Here is a 27,142-nt window from a genome sequence, read left to right on the forward strand (position 1 = left end):
AACGCGCAACGCGAATGCAAACTGCGTAGATTATTCTAGTTTATCTTGACACTACAGATACTGGCTGGTTCTATAATCGACTTTTAACTTTTTTCTTAAAAAAACAATGGACGACACTAGCTAAAATTAATTTGGAACAGTTTAAAATTGTTGTCAACGAGGAAAGTCGTTTGAAGGTAATCAAAATATAATCATGACTAAAATATTTAAAACCCAAGAATACAACGATTGAAATTGATCAAAACGTATCACACGCACTGCTCCGCCGCCGCTCGCCCGACGAATGATTTCCGAAGCCCGAGGCGCGGGGCGAGCGCCTACGTGGAGCTAGTCCACGGACTTTGCATTGGCTGACGCCGCAGCCCCGGGCCACGCCGGGCGGCGGGGAGGCGGGGTTGCCGACAGCGGCGGAGTCGCATCGAACGCGGACTGCGAAGCCCCAGCTTCAGTGCCCATTTGATTGCCTCGCCGCCGATGACGACGAACAAAGAAAGTTACGACTAGTATAGGGTCAGCGGATATTAAAACACCATGGAAAAAACCAACAAACTCTTTTAACGTGCTTAAACGTCGTGATTAGACATTAGTTTTTTATAGTTTTGATATTATTATTATATAAACAGGTTAGTAATGAATTTACCTTTCCTCGTTAAATTGATGTAATGGCGTCGTAGCTCGGACTAGGTATTGCATGTGCATTTCAGAATACGTAATAGCGCAGTATAACAGTATATTATTGACCATTTTGATTTTGATATTATCTTTTTCGACAAAATTATGGTTATAAGTACTTACGTGGATTAGACATCAAATAAGTATTGCGAATATGCTTGAAACTCACCTCGGTTGAGAATTTGACGGTGTTTAAAATTAAAAATTGTATTTCTTTGTACTAGCTGCTCAAGCGGACCTTCAAAATAAACAGTTCTTAAAAGACTAAAAATGATTTGGATGCAAAGGTATGTTATTTACGTCTGAAATAAATTATTATAATGTTAGGTTACATAGCATAATTACATAATAAATGATAACCAATACTTAAATCCAATCAAATATGTGGGTAAGTAAATAAATAGGTAAGTAATGATTATAAATTAAACATTTTATAAAATTTCACAATTGCACTATACAGTACATAGGTACTTAATTACAATATTAAATTTTTCTTTGTCGACCCGGTTTGGCGCGACCAATCACGAAAGGCTATACGGTCCCGGGCGCGAGCGGGAGCCACCCGACAGCCGACTAGCGACGCCATTTTGTCGATCATTTCATAGTTTGCCACGAAGAGGAAGAGACGGATTACGGCGCTGGCGCGCGTTGTCTTTGTTGCTGGCATTTTTATGTATATTTTTGATAGAAGTGTTGAAAAAGTGAACGTATATAATTGTGCACTACACTAATAGATATAAGGTGCTTAAAACGTGTTTTTTAATGTTACACCTAGTTTTTATTACGCGTTATACTGTGTTTCTTGAACTTACGCTCCTCGTGACGTCACATCTTTTCTTCGGTCGATAAATTGCTCTTTTGAGCTCTAATCTCATACTTACAGAACTTTGGTTTGTAAGGTAGTTCTGAGACCTGAGTGCAACCAGTAATAGTATATTTTTAAAAAGTTTATGCATGCAAATTATGCAAAATGTACAAGTATGTGGTGGAAATATCAAACATGGCGTACGGTACCTAAGTGTGTATTTTTTGCATTACTTGGTACTTATGCGCCAAAATCTTTAAAATTTCTTTGGAAGCTGAAATCATTCTTACGATTAGATTCCAAGCTTTTAATGTGCAGGTAGGTATTGTATTTTGTTCCGAAGTGAAATCTGAAGAAAGACAGGTAGGTAGGTCATTTTGTTCTTCTTTCAAAAAATGCATGCAAGAAATAGGCATGCATGTAAGTTCCGTGACGTAATTATCGGGGTTTCGTCAAAATTATGTATAAGATAATCTCATTGTTAAAATATTCAAATTAAATCTCTTTGGAAAAAAAAACGATACCGCGATCTCAAATAAGTACTTTGAATTAGCGTAATGCCACGGCCGCACATGCGTCTATCGTACGAAGCTTCGCATTGGACGATACACGCAGATCGTCCAATGGTATTGTTTGCACGAAGCACTACGTAGGTGCAGCCCGGGCATAAAAAAGTGTCGTAATCCCGCCTTTCATACTTGTATCAAAATTTTAGCTTGAATTTACAAGATATGGGTGCTTTTAACGGTTTATTGTCCGAGCCAAAATCAGTTGCTGCAAGTATGTTACTTATTTGCATTGTATAGCAAACGTAGATAGTATCTAATGTATTATGTATCTTGTTTGTTACCATGGGACTGACATATTCACACCGTGAAAAAAGTCCCATAAATAAAATACAATAAAAAAAAATCCGCCTTGTCCATAAAATAAAAGGTCTTTGTTTAGGGTGTCATTGCCTTGAAAGTTTAGGTGTTTAATTATTTTTTACTTTTTGCCCGTGTTGTGTTTGAGCTATCCAAACTCATTGCAAAATAAGTATCTTATGAAATGTTTCAAGCCTAAGGCTGCGTTTCCACCAGAGATGTGTTGCGACTTGCGAGGAATGTGTTTTTGAGAACCAATAGAATCCCTTCATTGACGTGACCTCGCTCAGCGCAGCGATTCTATTTGATCTTAAAAACATATTCTCCGGTGGAAACGCAGCCTTCTCCTTTGAAGAGTGCCTCGTACGATGAAGCGTGAAGCATCCCACGTCTATTCTGTGAAATAGAATGTGACTCGTGATTCGTGCATGATCGGTTACGTTCGGTAGCACTCGTGCTGAAGGAGCGGGCTTTACGTAGGTATATTTACGTCCGCTCGCGCCTCGGTGTCATTGAAGGTCAGACGTGTAGTTCGCTGAGACAGGATTTTGCCGCGTTTAATAACCATCAGAGATATTTAATTCAGCAAAAGCAATGAAGATCGGGCAAATCTTGGCCCTAAACACTAACTCGTCTATTAAAATTATTTAATCTCAATGATGCAAATTAGGCTCGACGTTAAATTAATATAGACGTCTGTAACAGCAATCACGAGTACATAAACTAATACAAAACCACGACCGGACATCCTTATCTCATATAGTGATAAGTGATAACTGATATCAAATAGCGGTTAGTGTGTGTCATTATAATACGTATGTACGTATCGTGATTCGTGATTCGATAGTGCGGTCGCTAGTCGCTAGTCGCTACTCGCTGTTGTAGCTTGCCTTGTAGGTACAGCTTGTACCTACTGTGTTTTAGGTAGCTAGATTCCCGGCTTTTTTAAAAAAAGTAGGTAGGTATATAGGGGTCAAAGAACAAGAAAAAACTGTATTTTATAAAATAAAAGTTTTGTTTTTCAAGATTTTCAAAAACGTAATTTTTATACATATCGATAAAAATTGGTATACTCTTGAAATATAAAAGACATAATACCATTTTCCCTTCTTATTTCTATCTTATAATTTTGTTTAACCTTTGTTTATTGGCTTTATTCCTAGGCTTAGATGATGATTCTATAAAACTGTTGAAAACAGTATGGTTGGAAACTCTATACGTAGCTCATAGTACGTACGTCGTACGCAAGACCACGGAACCACTTCTGAGCCTGCAATATAGATTTAGGCCCTTTCAAAAAATGTTACATACAGCGCGTAACTACTATGCAAGGTCTGCTTGTCTCTGTCTGACAAATTAGAAGGGTTAAAGGACCGACAAGGACAGCCTACCTCAAATCACTATTCACTACTATTAGCTGCGGAATATCTTGAATGGTGTACAAACTACAAACCGTACTTACACCGGATTTGCGACTATTCACTTCGACTTAGGAAGTCACCTACAAAAACCATACATAATATTAAGTAAAATTAAAATGATCGCTAATAGTGATTGACCAATTTCATGTTCTGATCAGCTAAGTTCATTTACAGATTTTTGGATTAACGATTTTTACGGCTAGAATAATAAGTTCAAAATTAGTAGACCGGGGTTTATAGTGATAGAAAGTTTAGGAAAAAATGAAGAAATTTAAATACTTCAACTGAACTTTACCCAACAGTGTGACAGCATAGGCTCTTTAAAGAATACTACTAAATAGACTGTCAATAATGTTAATTAAAATGTGTGTCCTAAAACTAAGTGAAAGTGTTAGTTATTCGATATTATTTTCATTAGCGAGTGCCATTTTATTAAGCGATCATTACTATGCACGCATAACGCAATTCGAAAACGTAACACAATAAGTACTACGTATTACGATAATATGCGTCTTCATAAGTTACGAGAAAAAGCATTATTTGTTTTTATATAAAATTAGGGAGCAAAACCGTCACATTATGGAAAGCTACTGCCGTCGCCCTATGACACTCGCAACATCAGAAGAGTTGCAGGTGCTTTGTCGGCATTCTATCAGATTTTTAAACAGGTTCCGTACGCGCAAATTATTAATCATTTATTCATTGTTGACGCACAAGAGTCAAGACTCAAGACTGTTTTAAGTTAAGCTTTTCTATGTACGTTAGTACTTATAGTTGGGGAGGCGAAGAGGGGATTTCAGGAGTAGCTCGAGCGTGTCAGATTAAGCTTGCATAGGCTTCCGACATGTGTCTAGTTATCATGGTATAAAAATCATATTACTCATGTGGTGGGTAAAAAAAAAATATTTAAAAAATTGAAATGTCATTGGATCTGTCAGATTAAGATAGGGGATGTTTAGTATACTCCAAAGAAGCTTCCAAATATAAATCACTGACGATTAAAAGGTTAGGTAAGCCTGTAGGGACATTTTAAAATATAAAAAATAAAGCTTTTTATTTTCTTAACTAAGCTTCGCAGATATTTTATTTTGCTCTAAACTAAATGATTTAGTCCTTGTTGTTTAAAATATATTTAAAATTTACCTAAATAAGCAATTTTCAGAATATATTTTCTTTTTCAAAACTTTAAAATGGCTGCAGTTTCTGAACCCACGGCTAAAATAAAAAAATCGGCCAAGTGCGAGTTGGGCTCGCTCACGAAGGGTTCCGTACCGTTACAGAGAGAAATCAGACAGTATGCAAAAAATTGTGTTTTTTGTATGGGAACCCCCCTTAAATATTTATTTTATTTAAATTTTACTATTAATAATTAAATAACAAATATAATTAAGGAAGTTGTGAAAATTTAAAGCGTTTAGCTGTTGCCATTATTGATTACGAGCAAAAAAAGACCAAAAATCACGTTTGTCCTATGGAAGGCCCCCCTTGAATATTAATTTTATGTTGATTTTATTATTTGTTGTTATAGCGGCACCGGAAATACACAATCTGTGAAAATTTCAGAACTCTAGCTATACCTGTTTTTGAGATACAGCCTGGAGACAGACAGACGGACAGACAGACATCGAAGTCTCATGAATAGGGTACCGTTTTTACCCTTTGGGTACGGAACCCTAAAAACGCTCTTATTATTTTTTTATCAGCTTTACCTAATGTACAAAACCTACTAGGTCTCCATGACGCTCGAGTGACTACAAAAATAGCAGTAAAGAACGAAGTATATACTTCGTTCTTTACAACTATGAGCTGTTTATTTTAAAAATAGATAATTATACGCTAGTTTAAGACCAGAGTTTTTTATAACTATATACAAATGCACTTATCAATATAATACTTTTGATATTTATAAGTGCATTTGTTTAATAAATAATAGTACTTAAATTATTACAACTCGAGACTGACGGCGACCACTGTTTGTGTGACGGGATAGCGATAGACGTCGCCATGGTGACATACTTATTTAGTCACTCCAATAAAATAATACGGGCGAAATACTTTATATGGCAAAGAAACGTTTGCCGGGACAGCTAGTATCTTAGATATAGATTAAAATTAACCAGATAGGAACTAATATAATTATTACTTACTCCAATAAAAAGATGAAAGTCCACTTCTAATAACTTAAATATTACGTAATTTTGAACTAGATGTTGCTTGCATCGTATTTGCGGCGAAATTCGTATTATATCGCATAGGAACCGTGCATTCTTTCGTATTATAATTTATAAATAATAATTATCCTGTATTTCTCCATGACTGGGTATTTTCTTCTTAGCAAATTTCATAAAAATCGCTTTGATAGTTAAAACTTGAAGAGGTAAGAGCACGGTAAGAGTATAGGTCTACCAGAATCTGATGGCAAAAAGGGAGAAAATAAATTAACTAGCAATACCGGAGCAGTTGGAATAAAACATTTTGATCCTTTTTTATCCTTATAGCGGCTCATTCTGTGTGTGAAACATGCAAATACATACTAGGTCAGGAGACGGAACGTGTTATCAGACGCGCCGACGGATCACGTCAACGTTGGACAGTACTGATCGCGACCGTACCTGTAATTTTGGGAAGTAGGCAAATTATTACCGAGGTATAAAAATTTATTCAATGATCAAGGACATTTTTTGAAAATCTGCCATCAAAATTTGCCATCAGATTCTGTTAGAGTTTAGACGTATAGTTTTTATTATTCGTAGGGTAATTACTAATTAGACAGACACGGATTAGTATGGATACGATTTACGAATAACGATACTGAGTAACAATTTAGTACCTTACGGAAAGAAACCCTAAAATGATATTTTTACAGATATTTAGAGGGCGTTTTAATGCTGATTGCTGTTAAATAAATATTGTATACTTTTTGATTAAAGCGTAATAATTTGTAGGTCGAAAACGTCTGCAATTTTATATACTTTCATACAATAAGCGTTACAACATTTCTTTAGAAAATACAACATTGCTGTACGGGTTTCATACTTTTTGAAGTCAGCGCAAGTTGCGCAACACATTTGCAACTCCTCCATTGTTTCGATGGGCAACCATCGGGTGGTCTCCCCTTTAAAAAAAAGGTAGGTTAAATTGTTTAGAATATAAACATTCTTTTGTATAATAGTAAGTTGTCAATACAAGCTATACGTATGAATAAAAATTAAGTAATTTTAAATTTCGTAAGTGTCGCTAAAAGTTAAAACTCGAGAATGACTGAACCGATTTGGCCAATTTTTGTCTTGAAATATTTGTGGAAATATGTGTTAAGGTTGTTAAGTTTGTATACAATATCCTGTTATTTCCAAAGATATCTTTAATAATTTTCATGTTTTTAGGGTTCTGTACCCAAAGGGTAAGAACGGGACCCTATTACTAAGACTTCGCTATCTGGTCGCCTATCTGTCTCCAGGCTTTATCTTAAGAACCGCTCCAGCTAGACTTCTGAAATTTACACAGATTGTGTAATGTGTATATCTTTTACCGCTATAACAACAAATAATAAAAACAAAATAAAATGAATATTAAAGAGGGGCTCTCGTACAACAAACGTGATTCGTTTTGGCCTTTTTTGCTGCATATCAATAATGGCCACAGATAGGCACTCGAAATTTTCACAAAGGCCTTATTTATATGTGTAATTTAATAATTAATAATAATTTTTGAATAAAATAAACATTGAAGGGGGGCTCCCATATAAAAAAAAAACACAACTTTTGCTCTATAACAGTACGGAACCCTTCGTGCGCGAGTCCGACTTATATTTGGCCGATTATCTTGATAAGTTTAATAAAGTTTGTCGGAAAAGTACAATTATACATTAAAATAATGAAAAACTATAAAATAATTTGATTTTCGTCACTAATATTTGTCGCATTTAATACACAAATCACACTTTCTTATTATTACACTTGTCTTTTAATTCAAAAAATACCATCAATAAACCGTTGTTTTAAGTCTTATACAACCAAATGAATAAATGGTTATAGCCGTGAAGCAAAAAAAATGATGTAAAAGCCATTTACAACTAGATTTTTTGTAGTAAAAGCCATGCGATCTCTGAAACTATTGAATGTAGAATATTTTGAGTTTCTATATCGTAAACTACCCGAAAATCTAAGCTTAATGAGCTATAGTGGTTTATTATAACTTCAAAGAATAAAAAAATATGCGTGAAACAAAATTACGATTTTTGTTTTTTGGCCGTACTGTAAAATGGCTATTTGGCTTTTACGACGTTTCTACCCAGAGGGGGTCGAAATATTGCTGTCTTTGTCTGATACGTTGGAAAAGCCATTTGACCGACAATGACAGCATGGTTAGTTATACATACCTGTATTATTTTGCCTGCCATTTACGGAAATAAGAGAGATTAGACTGACATTAACACTGAGTGTTAAAAGCCTCTGTAAAATAAAAAGATTAAAAAAAAAGAGAGATTAACAAAATTGCCACTCACTCACTCAGGGCGGATTCGACCAAACTGGAGTAAAATTTTACTCGAGTATAATTACTGTCTCCTAATCTAAGAGTAAGCTGGTTTTGCGTTTTTCCAACTTCTAATCCAAGAATGAGGTAATTACACGGGAGTAAATATTCACACGAGCTATTTTGGTGGAGTAAATATTAAACTGAGAATAGTTGCACAACGGGGTTCAACTGTCACGGTCGGTGTCATTGTGAACTATAATTGACATTTTATTTCATACTCTTTGAGTAACTTGGTAAAATGCATACGATAATACCCTAGGCCCTAGAGTAAATTAAAGGAGTAAAATTATTCTCATGATAGTTATACTCGTGTAACTTCAAGTTTGGTCGAATCGGGCCTCAGACATTAATAAAAAATAATTAATGATTATAACTTCAGAAGAGTTTGACAGATAATGCGTGAGGATTATGTCGAAATCTTCATTTATTTACAGTTAAGGGCTCCCACACAAAAATGCGAATTCGCATCGCATCGCAAATATCTGCGACAAAACTCATACTAAAAATGACATTGCGATGCGAATTCGCTTGAATTCGCAGTTATGTGTGGGAGGCGGGAGCCCTAAGTAATTAAATTCGTCTCAGAGTAAGGATTTTTTTTTAATGAAATAAGGGCAAACGAGCAAACGGGTCACCTGATGGAAAGCAACTTCCGTCGCCCATGGACACTCGCAGCATCAGAGGAGCTGCAGGTGCGTTGCCGGCCTTTTAAGAGGGAATAGGGTAATAGGGGAGGGTAGGGAAGGGAAGGGAATAGGGGAGGGTAGGGAAGGGAAGGGATTAGGGGAGGGAAGGGAATAGGGGAGGGTAGGGAAGGGAAGGGAATAGGGGAGGGTAGGGAAGGGAAGGGAATAGGATAGGGGATTGGGCCTCCGGTAAACTCACTCACTCGGCGAAACACAGCGCAAGCGCTGTTTCACGCCGGTTTTCTGTGATAAATTCCAACCCCAAGGGGTTCAAATAGGGGATGAAAGTTTGTATATAATAATACTTCTTAACGCGAGCGAAGCCGCGGGCAAAAGCTCGTCACAAAGTCCTTTGCCGTGTTGTTAAGCACCTGGTGTTGTTCATCCTTTTCACTCCTTATTTATCTGTTTATCTTCTGCGTTTTGTATTTGGTTAATATGAACGAACGTAATTTTTGAGTCGTGTGTTGCCACTTGCCGATGTTGGTCGTCAGATTGTTGCTTTTTAATTATGGTTATCATTACCATACCATTTAATAATGGTTAAAAAACTTATAGGTCGTAATAACAAATTGCGATTCGTGACTTAATATAGAAATTATCTAACGCGATTGAAATTCTGCAACTCACTTCACAAAATGAAGGTACTCGTTGACAAAACAAGTGAACCATACCATTCAACCTTTTGTTTACTTATTTTAAATTCTCAAGCAAATATGTTATTTTGATCAGTGATAAGTTGATAACTGATAATTAATAAGTGTTAATCAAACACTCCATTAAGAGCCGTTTTTATCACAGTCATGATTTTTATGGCAACAACATAAACTTTCTCATCCTGATTAAACGAACTCGGTACTAACGTGAAGAAATTCTTGTAGGCAACAAGATGGATTTGGAGTACGATCAAAAATTCGAGGAGATGAAGAAGTACATACCGTTCTTGGAGAATATGATCAAACGCCTAGAGAGTTCCGAACAACCCTCGAAGCCGCGACAGGCCCAGCTCGATAAGATACGAGCCTTGCGAGATCTGTTATTGGATAAGAGGAAACGGTGAGTGATAAAGCTACAAGCTGTTCCAGCACAAAAAAATGGCCTGGACCATACTAATATATATTCTGTGCCTGGCCATAGGTCCAGATTCGGACCCATTTTCGTTAAGTACTAAAGATACTTACATACTAAATTTTGTTTCTTTTCAGGATGAAAATGGAAAATTTACTCAAATGCGAACAAGTTTTGAAAAATTTACACGCTAAAGTCGAACAGGTGCGTATTCCTGAAAAGTTATTAGAATCGAAACTAATATAAACAGTACAAATTAATAGGTAACCGATAATCCTCATCATTCATTTTATTTTGCCAGATTTTACAATCTGAGACGAATGGTAGAAATTTATTCCGAACTGACTACTTAATCCAACGAAGCTAGAAATTAGAAATTACGTATTTTTAAAAATTAATGAAAAAATTAATGTTTCCTGAATTAATTGTAATTATTATTTTATAATTTTTAGCGAAATTTGCATCAGCCCGTCGATGTAGAGAAGACTTCCACTGAAAAAGAAAAGACTGACTTAAATACTGTAAGAAACAAATTAAAATCGATCGTCAAGTCGACAATAAATATTCAAGAAACATCTGAAACTCTGCCGGAGATCGCGAGAGCTAGTAAGACTGAAGAAATATGCGTGCAGGGTAGTAAAGAACCCGCTCTGTTCCAAAGGCGACCTAACAAAAGTAATTCTTTAAATACGAGTTGTATGTCGTCTGCACACGAAACCGAAGTGACACCATCTAAAAAAAATTACACTCGAGTTTTACAATCACCGGAAGCTGACGATGCACGTTGGCGATCGAGCGCTGAAAAATCGGATAAACAACTGTTTAGTAGAAGATCTCCTCATCGTCGAACGGAATCGCTTAGCAGAAAGGAACGAAAAAAATTGAAACAAAAGGGAAAGCATACAGGAACAGACAAATTGAATGTTACAAATATTACTCTCCAAGTTCCTGAAGAAAGTTTGTCATCGTTGAATACAGATGATATTTTATCGAGAATAATTAATTGCAGTGACGGTGACGTTGATATCAATACATTACGAGAATTAAGAACACAAATCCTTGGGGAATTAAAAAAAACTGGATCGAAAGATGACATAAGTGATTTAATTCTCAAATCTTATAAAAAGAATGATAAAATAAAGAAAAGCGATGAGATGGAAGATGGCGAATTGTCGGATAGTGAAAGTGAAACGATTAAAAATGTTTATAGTAGTATAGTAGTACTGGATAAAGACAAAAAGGCTAAAAAATCTGCTAACGAGTCTACAGATGTTGAAGCTCCTCGTATTCAAATTTGTCTGGTTTTTAATAATAAGGATCAGGTCACTCCAAAAGTTTCATCAGAAAACAAAGTTGACATCACAGACTTTGAAAATTATCATGATGGCAAACTCTTATCAAAAGGTGAGGCCGATAAAACTCCCGAAAAAAAGCACATAAATGAAACTGAAAATAAAGTTAATATCAGTTTAAAAGAACAGGTCTTGGAGAAAAATCAACCAGAGGATGCAAGCACGGAAACAGAATCTACCGTCGAGAAGAATATAGAAATTGAAAAATCTAAAGATCTTCCTTCAATCTCTTCCTACAATATAAAGGAAACGTCGCAAGATGTTCTTAAAATTGATTCATTAACAAAATCCGACGAGAACAAACAAAAAACTAGTTTAGTTGAAGAGACTTCGTCAAAGTTAATTGAACCTTCGCCAATAATGGAAAAAGAAGAGAGAAAAACTCATGATCGAGATAAAATTAATGAAGAAAATGTTGAAATTCCTCTCTTAAATATAGCAGAAACAGCTAAGAAGGAAGTAGTATCTGAAATTGATATTTTACAAGCTTTAAAAAAAGAAATACTCAGCGAAACTTCTACAGCCTTACTCACAAACGAAGATACTCCAGCTTTGCATCAGCCAAAAATTACGAAAGTTCAGAATGCTTCTGAAATAGGTTCGAAGAAAAGAATATCAATTGAAAGTTATAAAGCCAAAACAATGAACCCTATCGAAAACAAAAAAGCATCTAAGTTATCCCTAGAAACAGATAGTGATTTAGTAAAAAAGCAGAGCTTGAAACTAACTGAGAAAGAATGTGAACGCTTTAACTTCCTATCTAAAATTGCGCTGCATGATAGTTCAGACGACGAGGATCCATCAGTGTTTTCGTTGGATGAAATATATACCGACTTAGCGCCAAAATCTCCTGATCATGAAGATTTTGCTGACACTGGATTAATACCACCTATCATAATCCCAAACGATCCCGTTGATAAGATTGTTACTATAACAGATTGCGATGTAGACATGAGAGAACTAACATCGGTGGCACCTAACTCTACAATCAGTGGTACAGTTACTAATAGTTCAAACGCTGGATCTCCTGATGTTTCAGAACATTCTAAAGTTGGGAAAGATTTTTATGTTGAAAGTAACATTGAAAAGAAGACTCCCATGCTGGATCCTCGAATCAAAAGAGATTCCAATTTAAAATTAGACACTCCTGAATCGACAGTAAATTTAGAAAGTACATCACGGCCAGTAGTCGCCTTCGGCAATTTAAGTTCTCCTCAGATAAATGTAACTAATAATAATGCATCTGGTTTGTCACCTTTTATTCCTCCCAATATAACAGGTTCTTTGTTACCAAATATTGCTCCAGTACCGGCTCCAGTTCCTTTTCCAAATATGTCACCAGCGCGAAATGTAACACCGACTTTGTCAAATAGCGGTAATCTGGGGACACCTCTTGTGCCGCCCTTACTTCCTCCTGTCTTAAATAACTTAATAGGAAATATGACACCAATTATGACACCTAACGCTAGAACTTATGAAATGACGCCTTCTAGATCAACGGATTGTGATGATTTTAATAAAAGCAAACATGTTTACGCGCCTACGTTTTCCAACTTTGATGCACATGAAGGTGAAAACGCAAGTGAGAGACAAAAACATGAATGGAATAAAAGAGAAAAACGTGTGCCTGTTTGGGAACATGAAATTAACTCTGACAATCGTTTTCCTGTTTGGGAAGAATCTAACTCTAGAAATAATATGACCAGAGACAAAAATTATCGAGGAAAACATGATACATATAGACAAAGCTATGATGATAACAAGTATAGATATGAAAATCGCGAGTCTTATAATAGACTCGAATGTCCTCGTACACCTGTACATTCGTTTGGTCTTCTTGATTGTCCACCGACCCCCACTCCTTCCTTTGGACGATCGGATATGCCAACAACTCCAGTTCATTCATTTGGTAGATCAGATTATATGCAAAGGCCTTCAAACAATAACCACGATCCACGAAGATTGAGAGCTCAAGAGTACAATAACTATAGAGATGACGAAAGGCAAAGTAGATATTATGACGAACGCAATTATGGTTCGCATTCATATAGATCTAACAATTTAAATCACTCTCGAAACAACTATGACCCTTCAAAACAATATGGTCGAGAAACAAGCATCGGTAGATATGACAGATATGAGGGCAACAAAAGATCGTATTACCGTGAAACAAGCGTCGGAAACTCATTTGAAAACGATTATGAAGATAATTATTATTCTAATAGACGCAATGCCCACACAAGAGATGATTATTATAATCAAAGTAAAACTAATCATGATTATCATCAACGTGGATATCGTGATTATAATACCAAGGACACATCAAAGTCAGCAAAAACATTTGAATATGATAACACAAAAAATAATGCAATGACTGTCCGTTCAAAAAGTGGTAAAGATTATACAATTGACACTAACATCAGCAAAACATTTCTAGTTAATTTAAGCGATAAACGTGACACTTTTGATTCAAGACGTCGAAGAGCAGCTAGTGTTGGTCGGACAATGGTTCGCGATAGCGTTAACCCAAAATTAGAGCAATTTCAAGAAGGTAATGTCACTAATAGTGAACGAAATAAAGAAAGATTTTGCCGTGCTGCAAGTGTAGGAAGAGAGCTTACAAAAGCTAAATTAGAGCGAGTTCAAGAAAATAATGTCACTAATAGTGAACGAAATAAAGAAAGATTTCGCCGTGCTGCAAGTGTAGGAAGAGAGATTACAAAAGCTTTAGAAGATTTTAATATTATAAAAGAAGATTTGAAGTCTTTTAAATTGAAGTCTGATACAAAAATAATGAAGGAAGACATCTTTAAATCGGATATAAAGGTATCGCCTAAACCTATTAGTAAGACCGATTTTTATGATTCGAGTAAAAAGAAAATGGATGACCCGCCGAAAAAAGATCCTTCTTTTAATCGTTATTCGCCAAAAAAGAACTCCCGCGATCCCAGAATACGACACGATAATGTAGGTAAATTAAAATGTGATGAAAAAAAAGGGTTAAGACAGCAGAAAAACCATGGAATAGTGTATTCAAATGATAATATATCTAAAGGAACCATACTTGGTACAGGATATGGAGTTAAAAATTACAAAATACCAAAAATAAAACGTCAATCTATAGAAATGGAAATACCGGAGGCTAAAACTGACACTACAAAGAAAAATGACAGTACTGAAATAAATTGTTCGAAAGGATTAAATGATTTAGATGAAAATATAAATTCAAAACATACTACGTCTAAAATAGAAAGTACAGAAATAGCATCATACCCTGAATCTAAGGCCAAAAATGCCATACCCATTAAAGTTGAGGAAACTATTATTGACCCTAAATTAAAAAATGTAATTCTGGATAAAGACAATGACTTGCTTTTAAATACACAAACTAATAATAAAAATATGATAATTAAGAATGATTTTGGTAACTCTTCTGAAGATGTTATAGAAAAAAGGATTACAAGATCATCAAGGAAAAAAATAGTTAATGAAGACACTACATTACCAGAGACTTCTATTTTGAGAAAGCCACGAAAAATTGGCAAAATATATTATTCTGATTCTGATTCCGACGAAGACAGTCCTTGTAAACATGAAAATAAAAAAAATAGAAAATCAGTAGTAAAAAATGTTACATCAAATAGTATTGGAACACTAGAAGATTCTGATGAACGCAATAAAAATGAAAAATGTATAAAAGATATTACTGAAAAAGAAAGTTCAAAAACAACCAATGAAACGTCTACGGAGACACAAAAAAATGATTTCGAATGTATTGTTGATAGTCTTGAAACATTTGAAGAAAACTTAGTGTCGGATCCTGTTATAGATAATATAAACGCATTAATAGCTGACTTAGACCATGACCTTGATTCTGCTAAAGACATAAAAATTCAAAATTCACAAAAGTTACATGAAAAGAGCGAAAATGTCGAAGTGTCTTCTGATCATAAACAAGAAGTAAAAGAATTAAAAACAGATAAGCCTGCAGAATCGGTTGAAATAATGCGTGATTTGCAAATTGCATCTAAAAGTAATTCATTATTACAAGAAAACATTCCTAAACAATCAAATGTAAATAAGGAATGTGAAAATAAGCTTGAACAGACTCCTACTACAAAAATTGACATATGTGAACTTAAGCAAGATGGATCCCCAGCAACAAAAGAAACTGCTATTATTTCAGACGATTCTAAAAATACAAATTGTGAACCTGTAGTGTCAACTACTGGAAAAATTGATAGCGAAGAAGGAAGTGTAAATTATATTAATGAAAGTACAACTAAGACTAAACAAAGTATATTATGTACTGATGACGCAAGTAATTCAGAAAATATGCCGGATAGTACAGGTGTCTCTGAAACTGTAATAAATTCTTTAACAGAAGTTTCCATTAATTCTGTAACAGACACTGGAGATCTTCCGAAATCAGATAATCAAAATGAAATTTCATTAGAACAGAAATTGCTACTACTTTTGCAAGATAAAACAAAGATGAAAGAATTGATTTCCAAACTATCTAACGATACTTGTGAAAATGATAAGATTAAGAAAAAGCTTGAAAAACTTAGTGAAATAGTATCCGATGATGAAGACAATGACCGACATGAAGAAAACATAGACGAAAGTAATAGTCATAAATTAAAAGATAGTAAGATAGAAAAGGAAAATAAACCTCGTTGCAGTTTTGATTTAGACAAAGAAACTGATGTAATAGGTTCAAATAATCATGCTAAAGTAGATAATAATTTGAAAGTACACAAAGATACTGAAAGTGAATGCGGAAACAATGAGTTACACGATCCAACTACTGAAAAAGGAAGGATGGATAAAACCTTTTCTACAAGTAACAAGCAACTAGAAGAAAATAAAAGTGAGAGTGAAGGTAATTGTTCTTCTGTAGAATTAGAGAAGCCTGATAAAATAAAAATTCAACAAGCTGAAATGAACGTTAGTCTGCAGGATGAAAATAGTATTATATATAAAGAAAAAGAAATGCTTGAAGTAAATTTATCAGCAGAAACATTGAGTAATCTAGATGATAACAAAGAAAAGATTCAATCTGAAAATAAGGTTTGCCTCCTAAATGAACATAATAATTTATCTGAGGGAAAACCAAAGGGAAGAAGAAGCAAAAGGACTGGTAAAAAGGTTGGACCAATTAAAAAGGTCTTAAACGCTAAAAAAGAACCACCAAAAGTGAAGAAACAGTCTCGAGAGCTACAACGTTTGCAGGATGATTTAAGGGAAGTATACATGAAAGAAGATATCCTTGCCACTACAGGTATAAGAATGTGTCGCTTGGCTAAATTAGTGAACGATAAACATACAAATGAGTTAAATGCATCTGAAATTGAGTCGGTTGAAGAAAATAAAAATTGTGATGCCGTTGAAGGTAATATAAATGAAGAGAAGGAGAAGCTAACTAACTTTGTTGGCAAAAGCGATTCAGAAAATAAAAATGATAAAAAGCCTTTGAAGAGACCTGGTCCTAAATCGAAAACGAAACCGAAAGTATCAGAAGAAAAAAATGATCCTTACGAGTTTGAAACTGATTCAATTAATGAAAGTATCGCCAGTGAAAGTAAGGATGAAACTAGTTCCGAATCAGAAAGTGAACAAACGTTGTCTAATAATGTGAGAGTAGCGGAAAAAGCACTCTTAGAACAAAAGAAAAAGATAAAAAGAAAACGCGGTAACAGAGGATGGAAAGCGGGCATAATCAAACCTAAAAATAGAAAGAAAATAGTTACAAAATCTGATGATAATTTAAAAATTCCAGACTTTAATTCTTTTACTGATAAATCTTATTGTTTCAAGCCAAACACATTAGAATATTCATGTCGACTATGTGTGTACACTGGGACTGATATTATACCACATTATATGAAGCATCATCCACATTCAGAGATACCGTTGTCGCGTTTATGTCCAGATTCAGCTACCGAAGCTATGAAACAATGTGAGGAAGTAAACTTTAAAACTATAAGCAAAATGCCTTCCAAAAAATACACTTGCCGATTTTGTTTTAAAGAGATTGTAAAGAAAAAATTTATTCTAGAAGAATTTTTTTGGCATGTTGTCAGTACACATACAGGGGAGTATAAACAGCAGTGTCCGGAATGTAAGGATCCTTCGAAGTGTCCGTTTAATAACGATATTCCACCTCCCCCTGAGAATGCAGAGGGTCAGCTGCTAGGCTATATTTGTTCAAAATGCAATTTCACACAAGTCTCTATGGAAAATCTTAAAACGCATGTCATAATCCGCCATAATAATGAAGAAACACATGTGTACACAATAAACTTGTCGGTAGTTAGTAAGAAGGCTATAACCATTTATTTAAAGAACATAGAAAACCAAAGTTGTGTACCGGCAATCGAAGAGCCTCGCAAACTTAGAAGTACTCGTTCAAAACAAAGTCTTGCAGAGTCAAGTGATGAAGAAAGTATTATTAGCGCTACGGCCACTAAGGAGCCAGAAGAAATTACTAATATTCAATCAAAACTTACGTTCGAATCTGACAATTTAAGTGAAACACCTTCTGAAGATAGAATTAAAATTGAACCAATTCAAGAAGTTGCTAACAAAGATGATTCTTTTGCTGACTGTTCTAATAAGATTGAAACTGTTGAACGGTTAAACACAGAGCCATCAGATATACTACAAAAAACAAAAAATCCATACGATGGTGTTGACTCTTCATCAAATGATATTTTTACATTACCTCATTTTAAGGTCACAACTAACAAAGGCATTAAGGAATATGTTTGTTGTATTAATGGAAATGACTTTCATTATAAGACTTCTCTATTGATATCCATGAGAAAACATGTACAAATAAAGCATCGCGAGAACTGGGATGGCTATTGTTCTATGTGTAAAGTCATCGTCACTCCTCAAGGGAAGCACAATTTTAAAGATTGTCTTAATCATTATCTCGATAAACATATAGATGATTTCCCAACTGTAGATAGCTCTCAAGATCAGGACGAAGTAGAAAAAAATAAAACACAGAATGATCACCCAGAAACCCAACCGGATAAAAACACTTCGGATAAAATTTATATAAACGTAAGACCGTTAGAACAGCTAATTTCGACTACAAACGAGCCCGAAAACACGGATGAGAGTAGCTCAGGGCTCCCAGTAATAGAAAGCGTCGTGAGCCTCAACACGACGGATCAACCCTTGCCCAGTCCAAACTATCCCAAGTCTAGCGGCACAGAGCCGACAGTCGAATACAAGTATGAGGAAGCTCAAGCGGACATAATGTCGAAGAAACATCGCGTCGTCCTGGACGCGATGATGAATAATACTCATTTAGTGCAAATATTTAAATGTGCCGGTAAATTTTGTTCGTTCACGACAGACAACGCCGAGGAGGCACTCCTTCATGCGTCTAGTCACGTCAGAATCGGGGGAGAGTATGCACTGTGTTGCGTGTACTGCGACTACGACGCATCCGGAAACGCTATCGACCTGGTGACGCACGTCTTCAAGAAGCACGGATGCTGCCCGTTCGTCTGTGGAGTATGTTTCTACCGAGCGGCGGCGAGTCAACTCGTCCAAGCCCATATCAATCGCGTACACCCTAACTCTAATGCACAAGTACTTCGAACTTCGGTAGTCACCGGCACTGCCGATGAAGATGACTGTTTGCCCCGCAATACTGCAGTCCCGTTTTACCGTTGTTGCGGTGAGTGATATTATATCGATTACTTAATTTCAGAGTAGGTACATGATTTCGTTGTATTTACAATAATTATGACGATGTTATATTTTCCAGCTGACCAAGATTCTGCAAATCCCTGTAAGTTTAGGACGTACACTCCCGGCAAGTTCTGCGAGCATATACAAATGCGTCACATAAACCAGGAGCATCATTTATGCTTCGTGAGTACCACATGCATTTTCATATAATTTGCTAACGATATTTGTCTTAAATACAATCAACACAATATGTGTCTAAAATACTATCTATTGACATGAAATGCTTATTGCTTAAGGCATACAACAATACTTCGATTTTAATTGTGCTCTGTCTCCTCGATCCTACTCACATTCGTAAATTTTTAGATTTGTTACGAGAAGTCTTCATCGGCGACTGAACTGATTCGTCACTTGAAAGTACACGGCCTCAAACTGTACCAGTGTACGCGGTGCGTTTACGGCGCCGACAACGAGCCCGAGCTGCTCGGCCACGCCTCCGCCAAACACCCCTACAAACAACCGACGGCCTATCTCAGAATCATCACTAATAAGGTATGTTCAGCTTTATTTTTCTAGCCCACTCCGGCTGTAGTTAAATATGTTAAAAGGAAAAGTCTCGACACATCGCAAATGTCTAATACTGAAATTACAACTTTACAGGAGGGAAGCGCCGAATTCAAAGTCCTTCCTCTGGCTCATCTCAACAACTCGAAAGTTAACGTCACCGATGTGATTCCGAACGTGACCGCGAAGAACCCCGTCCGCGAGGCCGAAAGGGCGCGGGAGCTGGAGGCGCTCATCGGCGAAACTACTTCGATGATAGAGTCCATTTCTACTTCAGCGGAGACCGATATCGCGTCCACGCCTGCCTCTCGAGAAACATCCCTCCCAGCATTAGTCGCGAGAAATGCGAATCCTCCAGCTCCGCTGGCGACTCTCACTAATTTGTCCCTGCGGCCTGCGGTCACCCCGCCGCCGAGCCTGGCGGATTTACCTTCCGCGCGGAAACTAACCTCGAGCGAAGTCCACACCTCCACCGACCGGGCTACCGTTACGCCCGTCGCGAGCATGGAATCCAACATTTCAAATGTTCCCATTGTACCGACCGAAACCCAGAACCTCATACAGCCTAAGATCGAGCCACCGAGTGATTTACCTGAAATGGACGGTTCGGACGGACTCGAGGTCGTTCCGAGCTTACAGAATATAGAAACGAATTTCGATCACGATATTGGCGTGCCGGACGCACCCGCGACGACCACGGCGGCCAGCGATTCGGAGGTTACGAATAATATCAACGTCGATCACGTCGTTTACTGTCTCGATAGCGACGAGGAAAATTCTACGGACAACGTGATAGATCTGTCCGATGAAACGCCGCCCTCACCGGCAGCCGGTGGTTCTGTAAGAACGAATTTAGTGGAATTCACGAAACTATTCAAGTGCGGCAAGTGCATGACGGTGACGAAATCGGGGCACGGTCTCAAGCGGCACTACCGATCCTGCTTCGGCGGGAACCCGGCGACCGTACCGTGCGCGCACTGCGACTTGATCTTGACGAAAACAATGATCGTCGCACATTTGAACAATTGTCACCTTAAAAAAGGGAATTCCGTGTACATCTGTCCCGTGTGCTCCGTCGATCTAAAATCTCTTTTGGCCGCTCAGGAGCACTTTAGAGCCTCGCATCTCGACACCCACAACAAAAAGGTGATTTGGAAACTACAAGAGATGGGAAAGTACTCTGAATCGTTGTCGCGGGCGCAGCCTATAGTCAAAGTAGACCAACTCGTTCAGGAGGCGAGAACGAAACGAAAGCGCTCAGCGGGCAGCCGGGATAAACCCGGGGAGCCCCCCGAAAAAGTCAGGAAGTTCGGGCCGCGGGACATCGACAAGCTGCCCATCAACCCTATTCTAGACGGCCTGGTGTATTGCTCCATGTGCGAGTTCAGCACCAAGGTGAGGTTGAACATGGTGCGGCATCTGCAGCTGCACGCGCAGCAGCAGCCGGTGGCGGAGACGGCGCCGGTCAACCCCGTGCCGCACCTCGAGACCAACGAGATGCACTTCGACAAAATGCTCAACCTCGCCTCCAGCTCCCGGGCCCCCGACAAGACCCCCCGGGCCGATCCGGCCCCGCGGGCGATGGGCCGCATCCTTCCCGAGGCCGCGGGCCGCTACCCCAAGTACGTGCCCGACCGCCAGCGCCTCACCTGCGGCGCGAAGGATTGCTCGTACATATCGGTCGACGAGACCATGCTGAAGTGTCACTGGGAGACCCTGCACTCCGGCACCACGGACTACCACTGCGTCCACTGCCCGCCCACCCAGCACCTCAACGGGCAGATAACGGCGGGCAGGATATGCAATCACCTGAAGATGCACGACGTGAGCCTGTACGCGTGCTCGCTCTGCTCGTACTACCACTACAGGATACCCATAGTGGAGAAACACCTGAGCGACGTCCACAAGAGGGGCGAGGTGCTGATAGTGAGGGACGAGAGCACCGCGCCAGCGACGCCCGCGTCGGCCTCCGCGTCGTCGGCCGCGCCCACCATGGACCTGAAGCCGTGGCAGTGCGGCCTCTGTCAGTTCAAAAGCCTGTTGCGCCCCGAGGTTGTCGAACACTGCGCCAAAACCCACAACTCTAAGATGCAGTACAAGTGCGGCTACTGCGCTTTTCGGACTTCCAACTTGGAGAACATCCCGAAACACCAGTCGACGTCCCACTCGGGCAAGCCGGAGGAAATATTCTACTACTACTATCGCGAGGGATCGGTTCCGGACGAGCCGGACGGGAGCCCGCGCTGGATGAAGCAGAAGCAGAAAATGGGTTCTGTGGGTCCGGTGAAATCTGAGGCGACAGATCCCGCCGCCGCCGGCCCCGCCGCGCCGGTTCAGGCCGTGGTGCTGCCCACCATCGTGCAGAAGGTCGACCTCAACCTGGTCAAGCAGGAGGTAGCCGACGTGGACGAGGAGTCGGATCTCTGTCAACAATTCGGGCAGTTCTGCGAGCCCAACGGCTTGAAATTTAAGTGCCCCCTGTGTCAAAGCGTCACCGAAGACACGGAGGAGGCGATGCAATCGCACCTTTACGAGGAATTAAAGCATAGAAAGTGAGTATGGTATTTATTCCATTTTCAAAAATCAATAATTATTTCGACAAATCTTTAATAATCTGTCTTTATAAGAGGTAATTTTTTTTCTTAAATAATCTAAATACAGTGCGAGCATTTTTCATTTAGCACCTAGACCACGGGTTCCCAAACTTATTTTGTCAACCGCCCACTTTAAGAAGGGCTTCAGCGCACAAGCGGGGGTTTATCGCCCACTTTGGGAAAGGCTGGCCCTAGACTAAAAAGGTCAATGACCGCTACCGCCTCGATTCGCCGAGTACATTATAGTGATCTTTTCTAACATGAAATTAATTCAAGCCATACTAAAAATACTGTATCATTACAGATGGGGTTGTCCGGTGTGCGCTTACAAGGCGTTCCATCAAGCCGGGTTTAGGGAGCACGCGCAGACCGAGCACATCCAGTTCCCCAACCTCGAACCCCACCAGCTGCCCGTCGACCCTCGCGTCGAGCTGTGGATCTCCAAACTTCTCGACCACCAGAGGACGCTCATCACGAGGAACAGGGAGAAGCTGGCCGTCCAGAAGGCCGAGATCAAGAGAACGGCCCCGAGCACAGCACCAGCACAGAACACCAGCCAACCCTCGCATAAGCCTCAGCCGAAAACGACGAAGGAAGTGGAGAAATTGTTCGGCACGTATGGGAAACCGTCTGGAATGTTGTACTGCTGCCCCAAGTGTAGCACCACATTTAAGGAGGAGAACGACCTGAGAGAGCACCTGGAAAGCGAGCTGAGTAAGATAAGGTTAGTAGTTAGACCATACCCCCTTTTTTAAACATTTATAAAATATGAAATCAAAATAATATTTTCAGCATATTTTTAGCTTTTTATTGTTTGTCATTCATTTTAGCAATTTTTTTATGTATAGTATGTGAATTGTCATTCTTTAGTCTCACTTTACTTAAAGTTTAACTCAGTAGTATGTGGTGCCTGTTACGTTTGAACTTTTAGTTAACTTATCGTAAAAATGTTTTTGAAGATTACTTAAAAATTAAATACAATACTAATATTTCCTTTAGCTATTATTTTATAAAGTGTGTGATTGTAGTAGTGCAAGTTATTTAATGATAGTAACTCAATAAGTGTAGCAGATATATTTTGTTGAAAAGCCCAGAGAGATTTATAATTTCAAAAATATAACTATCGAATCAAAATATGTGAATCGTGTTTTCCGTTAGCGAAATATCAGATAAATATGACCTAGTCTTGCCTTAAATACTGATACAAAAAAAAACATTTTTTTTTCTATTGCAAATAAATTTTATTACTTTTACAGTGTATTAGTTTAATACATAAATATAAAACAATTTAAAATATTAAAAGCTTATTCAAATTGGCCTTCATTGGCTACAATAACATCCTAACATTGTGGCCTGGGCCTCTATCATGAGCTCTTAAATCCATTCACTTTACGTCCTTATACTTACTGTATAAGGACGTAAAGTGAATGGATTTAAGAGCTCATGATAGAGGCCCAGTTATCATTAGAAACAGGGACTCTTTCCATGGGAAAATTCTTCACTACCAGTCGTATTGATTTTTTTAGTGACTCCAAATTATCACGGCATTTACAGCAAGCCATACTCTCTAAAACCGACCAAAAATCATAATCCGGTGGATTAAGATCGAGACTAGACGACGACCCTGTCTTCAGCTCTGATGAAGTCCGAAACGTTCGTTTCCAACTAAGACTAAACCGACCGAGCTGTATGACCCGGCGCCGAGCCTTGTTGGAAGGACCATTCTTGATTATTATTGAACTTGATGTTGAACCTTAGACCTTCAAGCATAAATAAAACCATTTTGTTTGTTAAAATATTGCTTAATTGTAAAAAAAATCTCATCCCTTACTGCTTTAACCACCTTTTTCGTACGAGCACTGCGTGGACGGCCAGATCTTTTTCTGCCACAAGCAGAGGAGGTCTCATTGTACTTATTAATGGCCCGGTACACAAATATTTTACTAATACCAAGCGTATGGAGAGTTTTAAAAATGACATTGGACTCCATACCTACTTTGTGTGATGCAATCACAGCGATTTGGTTCTTTTGATCAAATCTCCAATGGAGTGGCCATTTCAATATCACAAAATATTGTAAAATATATTGGCGCCAAAATGAGAAAACACAATAAACAAACATATAAAAATTACAGAATCCAAATTCAAATGTAATATTTTGTTTATTTTTACTAGTAACAGTATTTATGGCCAGATTAAGTACTATGATTAAATTAATCTCAATTTCATTCTAGTCAATCGTCTTCCGGGATCGTAATACTTATTAGAAAACACAGCAAAATTTGACAGGCGACAGCCCACTCTTTGATAGTTGTTGCCTGTTGGTCTTCTAGACAAAATAAAATAAAATATTATGATTTCATATTTTACAATTGTTATTTTTGTTATGGTGTTATGATTGGTACTACTTACTTATTTTCTTAGTAATAAGTTAACGATTAATTTTGTTTTTTTTTTGTTTTAAATGGTTACCCGGGTCTGACAAATACTACCTGGGTGTAGTGTAGTGTAGGAGTAGTGAACACTCAATTTCCTAGTGTATACGGTACCTGAAATCGGGTATCCACGTATCAGTAGTATGCCGATTTTTCGAAATCATTTGTTGTCTTCTCAAGTTCTAACGACATGTCATACCATAGGTGGTACTGCAACAACTGCACTCGGACCTTCACGACGTACCACGAGGCGCAGTTCCACTGCAGCGCCCGCTGCGAGGCCACTCAGGTCGGGCTGTACTCCAGGCCCATGGAGGCGACCAGGGACGCCGCCCTCCGAGCCGACTGGGTGGAGTCGGCCGTGCGCAGCCAGACCGCCGCCATCAGCGAGGAGAGGAGCACCGCGAGCGGGGTAACCCGCGAGGCGCTGCCCGACCAGGGCGACAATTCGCTGCTGGTGGTGCGCTACGAGCGGCAGGTGACCACGCCGGAGGAGGAGATGGCCCGTCCCCGGCCGCCGGAGCCCACCGCCGCCGCCGACCCGCCGCCCGCTGACCCCGCCAGGCCGGACGCAGTCCAGCGCTGCCCGCACTGCAGCTACATCACGATGCACGCCAAGCTCCTCACCAGCCACGTCCTCAAGCACTACGACCTCAAGGCCTGCTCGTGTCCCTACTGCGGGTTGGACGGCCACCGGAAGCAAGTGATCAAGCACCAGCGGACCGCTCACCCGCAGGAGCCCGTCGACGTCGTCGACACCGAGATACCCCGGGAGACGCCGCAGGAGTACTTCAGGAGGAAATTCGAGTCGGGGACGAAGCTCGTCTGCCTCGTCTGCCGGAGGCCGTTCGCGGAGGCGGCGGCCCGGACGCACCGCCACAACGACTTCAAGCCCGACTTCGGTCGCGAGGGCGACTTCGTGGTGATGTGCTGCGTGTGCTCCATGCTGCACAAGGAGGTGACGGGCTGCCTCAACCACCACCGCGCCTGCCACCCCCAGGACGAGGTCAACTACGCCATCTGCAAGTTGGCCGCCGGCCCCGACGTCAGCTGCAGCGCCTGCAGCGCCGAGTTCTCGACCGCCGACGATCTGAAGGCTCACATGTTGCAGCAGCACCCCGGGCGGAGCGCGCCCGGGGCGAGTGACGCTGACTCGAGACTCGACGTCGGGACGAAACGGAAATCCGCGGACGATGGGCCCGCGCCCGCGAGGAAGGTCGCGAAGAAGTCCACCTCGAAGCAGCCCCGGCCGTTCGCTAAGAAGTCCACGACGAAGCTGCCCCTCGCCGCGCCCCCGGACGAGTACTCCTACTACGGGAGGACGCCGCCCAGTGAAGATCTCGAGAAGTCAATTTTAATCCCATTCTGTAACACGATGATGCCGTTCACGATGAGGAAGGTTCCCGAGATCTTCGGGAACCCGGTGGTTCCTGTAAAGAAGATAAGTGATTAGTGTTAAGTACTATTTTAGTTAGGTTCACGCAGTCGTGTCTATCTGTGATTTTTGTCAGGTGAAGAAACTTAATTTAATACTTACTTTTAGAAAATTGGGTATTCGACTGGCTGGTTCATATTTTATTATTTTTTCGGCCATCGATGGAAAGATTTTAATCATTGTAATTGAGACATTGCCATTGTATAAAACATTAACTGATTACGCTTATTGTCAGTCCGATGCCCGATTTTAAGAGGCAAGCTTCGCATTTATTATTAGTTAGATTTTAGTATTTCTTTTAACTACATGCGATACGCGCTTATGTTTCAAAATAATTATTGTTATGATAATTGTATGTCAATTGATGCGCGCCGATTTATTTTTGTCTGATTGTTAATGGTCAAAATATGCAAAAGGAATCGAAAATGCTCTCTGATTCTGTAATCAATGAAAATATTAAATTTGTGTCAATATCTAGATGTAAGTTGTTATATTTTTGTCACTGACAGATATTCTAGGATTTAAATTAGACTTGAAATCTAAAACCTCTACCTAATGTAACAAATATACGATTTATACTACATACATTTAGAATTTTATTTATTTTTTGTAAAATTATACTTTTTTGTTCCTTAAAAATAATTTATTTAGAAGCTTCATCTGAAGATTGACTCTTGATTGATTGACTGGGATGCACCAGAGGCGTGGTTAAAGTTAAATTTAAAGTTATGGTTATAGTGAAGGTAAATTTAACTGTAACTTTAACCTTAACTTTGCCCGGAGAAATTGACTATGGTTATGGTTAAATATGGCGTCTTGATGGCGTCCATTTTTAACTTTAACCAAAGATTTGACATTTTGCATTGTAGTTAAAGTTAAATTTACAGTTAAAGTTAAAGTTAGTTGGTGCAACCCAGTCTAAGGGGCCGGGTGCCTTCGAAATTCTCATACATACGTAATACCAAAATATTTAACATGTTTGAAAAATTTTTAGC

General features: G+C 39.0%; 1 protein-coding gene across 3 annotated transcripts; it reads left to right on the forward strand.

Annotated features, from left to right (window-relative positions):
* Nucleotides 1–26,732, forward strand: LOC121727813. Of its 3 annotated transcripts, XM_042115814.1 has the most exons (10): nucleotides 1–623; nucleotides 897–959; nucleotides 9,868–10,042; nucleotides 10,192–10,258; nucleotides 10,507–19,105; nucleotides 19,196–19,302; nucleotides 19,486–19,671; nucleotides 19,780–22,235; nucleotides 22,582–23,001; nucleotides 24,917–26,732. In XM_042115814.1, exons 3-10 carry the CDS (start codon nucleotides 9,876–9,878, stop codon nucleotides 26,163–26,165), a joined length of 13,251 nt encoding a protein of 4,416 aa, XP_041971748.1. In that variant the 5' UTR covers nucleotides 1–623; nucleotides 897–959; nucleotides 9,868–9,875; the 3' UTR covers nucleotides 26,166–26,732. The 3 variants fall into 3 exon arrangements, with proteins under 3 accessions (XP_041971748.1, XP_041971747.1, XP_041971746.1); XM_042115813.1 differs by lacking the exon at nucleotides 897–959; XM_042115812.1 differs by lacking the exons at nucleotides 1–623; nucleotides 897–959 and adding an exon at nucleotides 1,197–1,413.
* The last annotated feature ends 410 nt before the right edge of the window (nucleotides 26,733–27,142 follow it).

The sequence above is a fragment of the Aricia agestis genome, chromosome 6, assembly GCF_905147365.1.
Source record: "Aricia agestis chromosome 6, ilAriAges1.1, whole genome shotgun sequence".
NCBI lineage: Eukaryota > Metazoa > Arthropoda > Insecta > Lepidoptera > Lycaenidae > Aricia > Aricia agestis.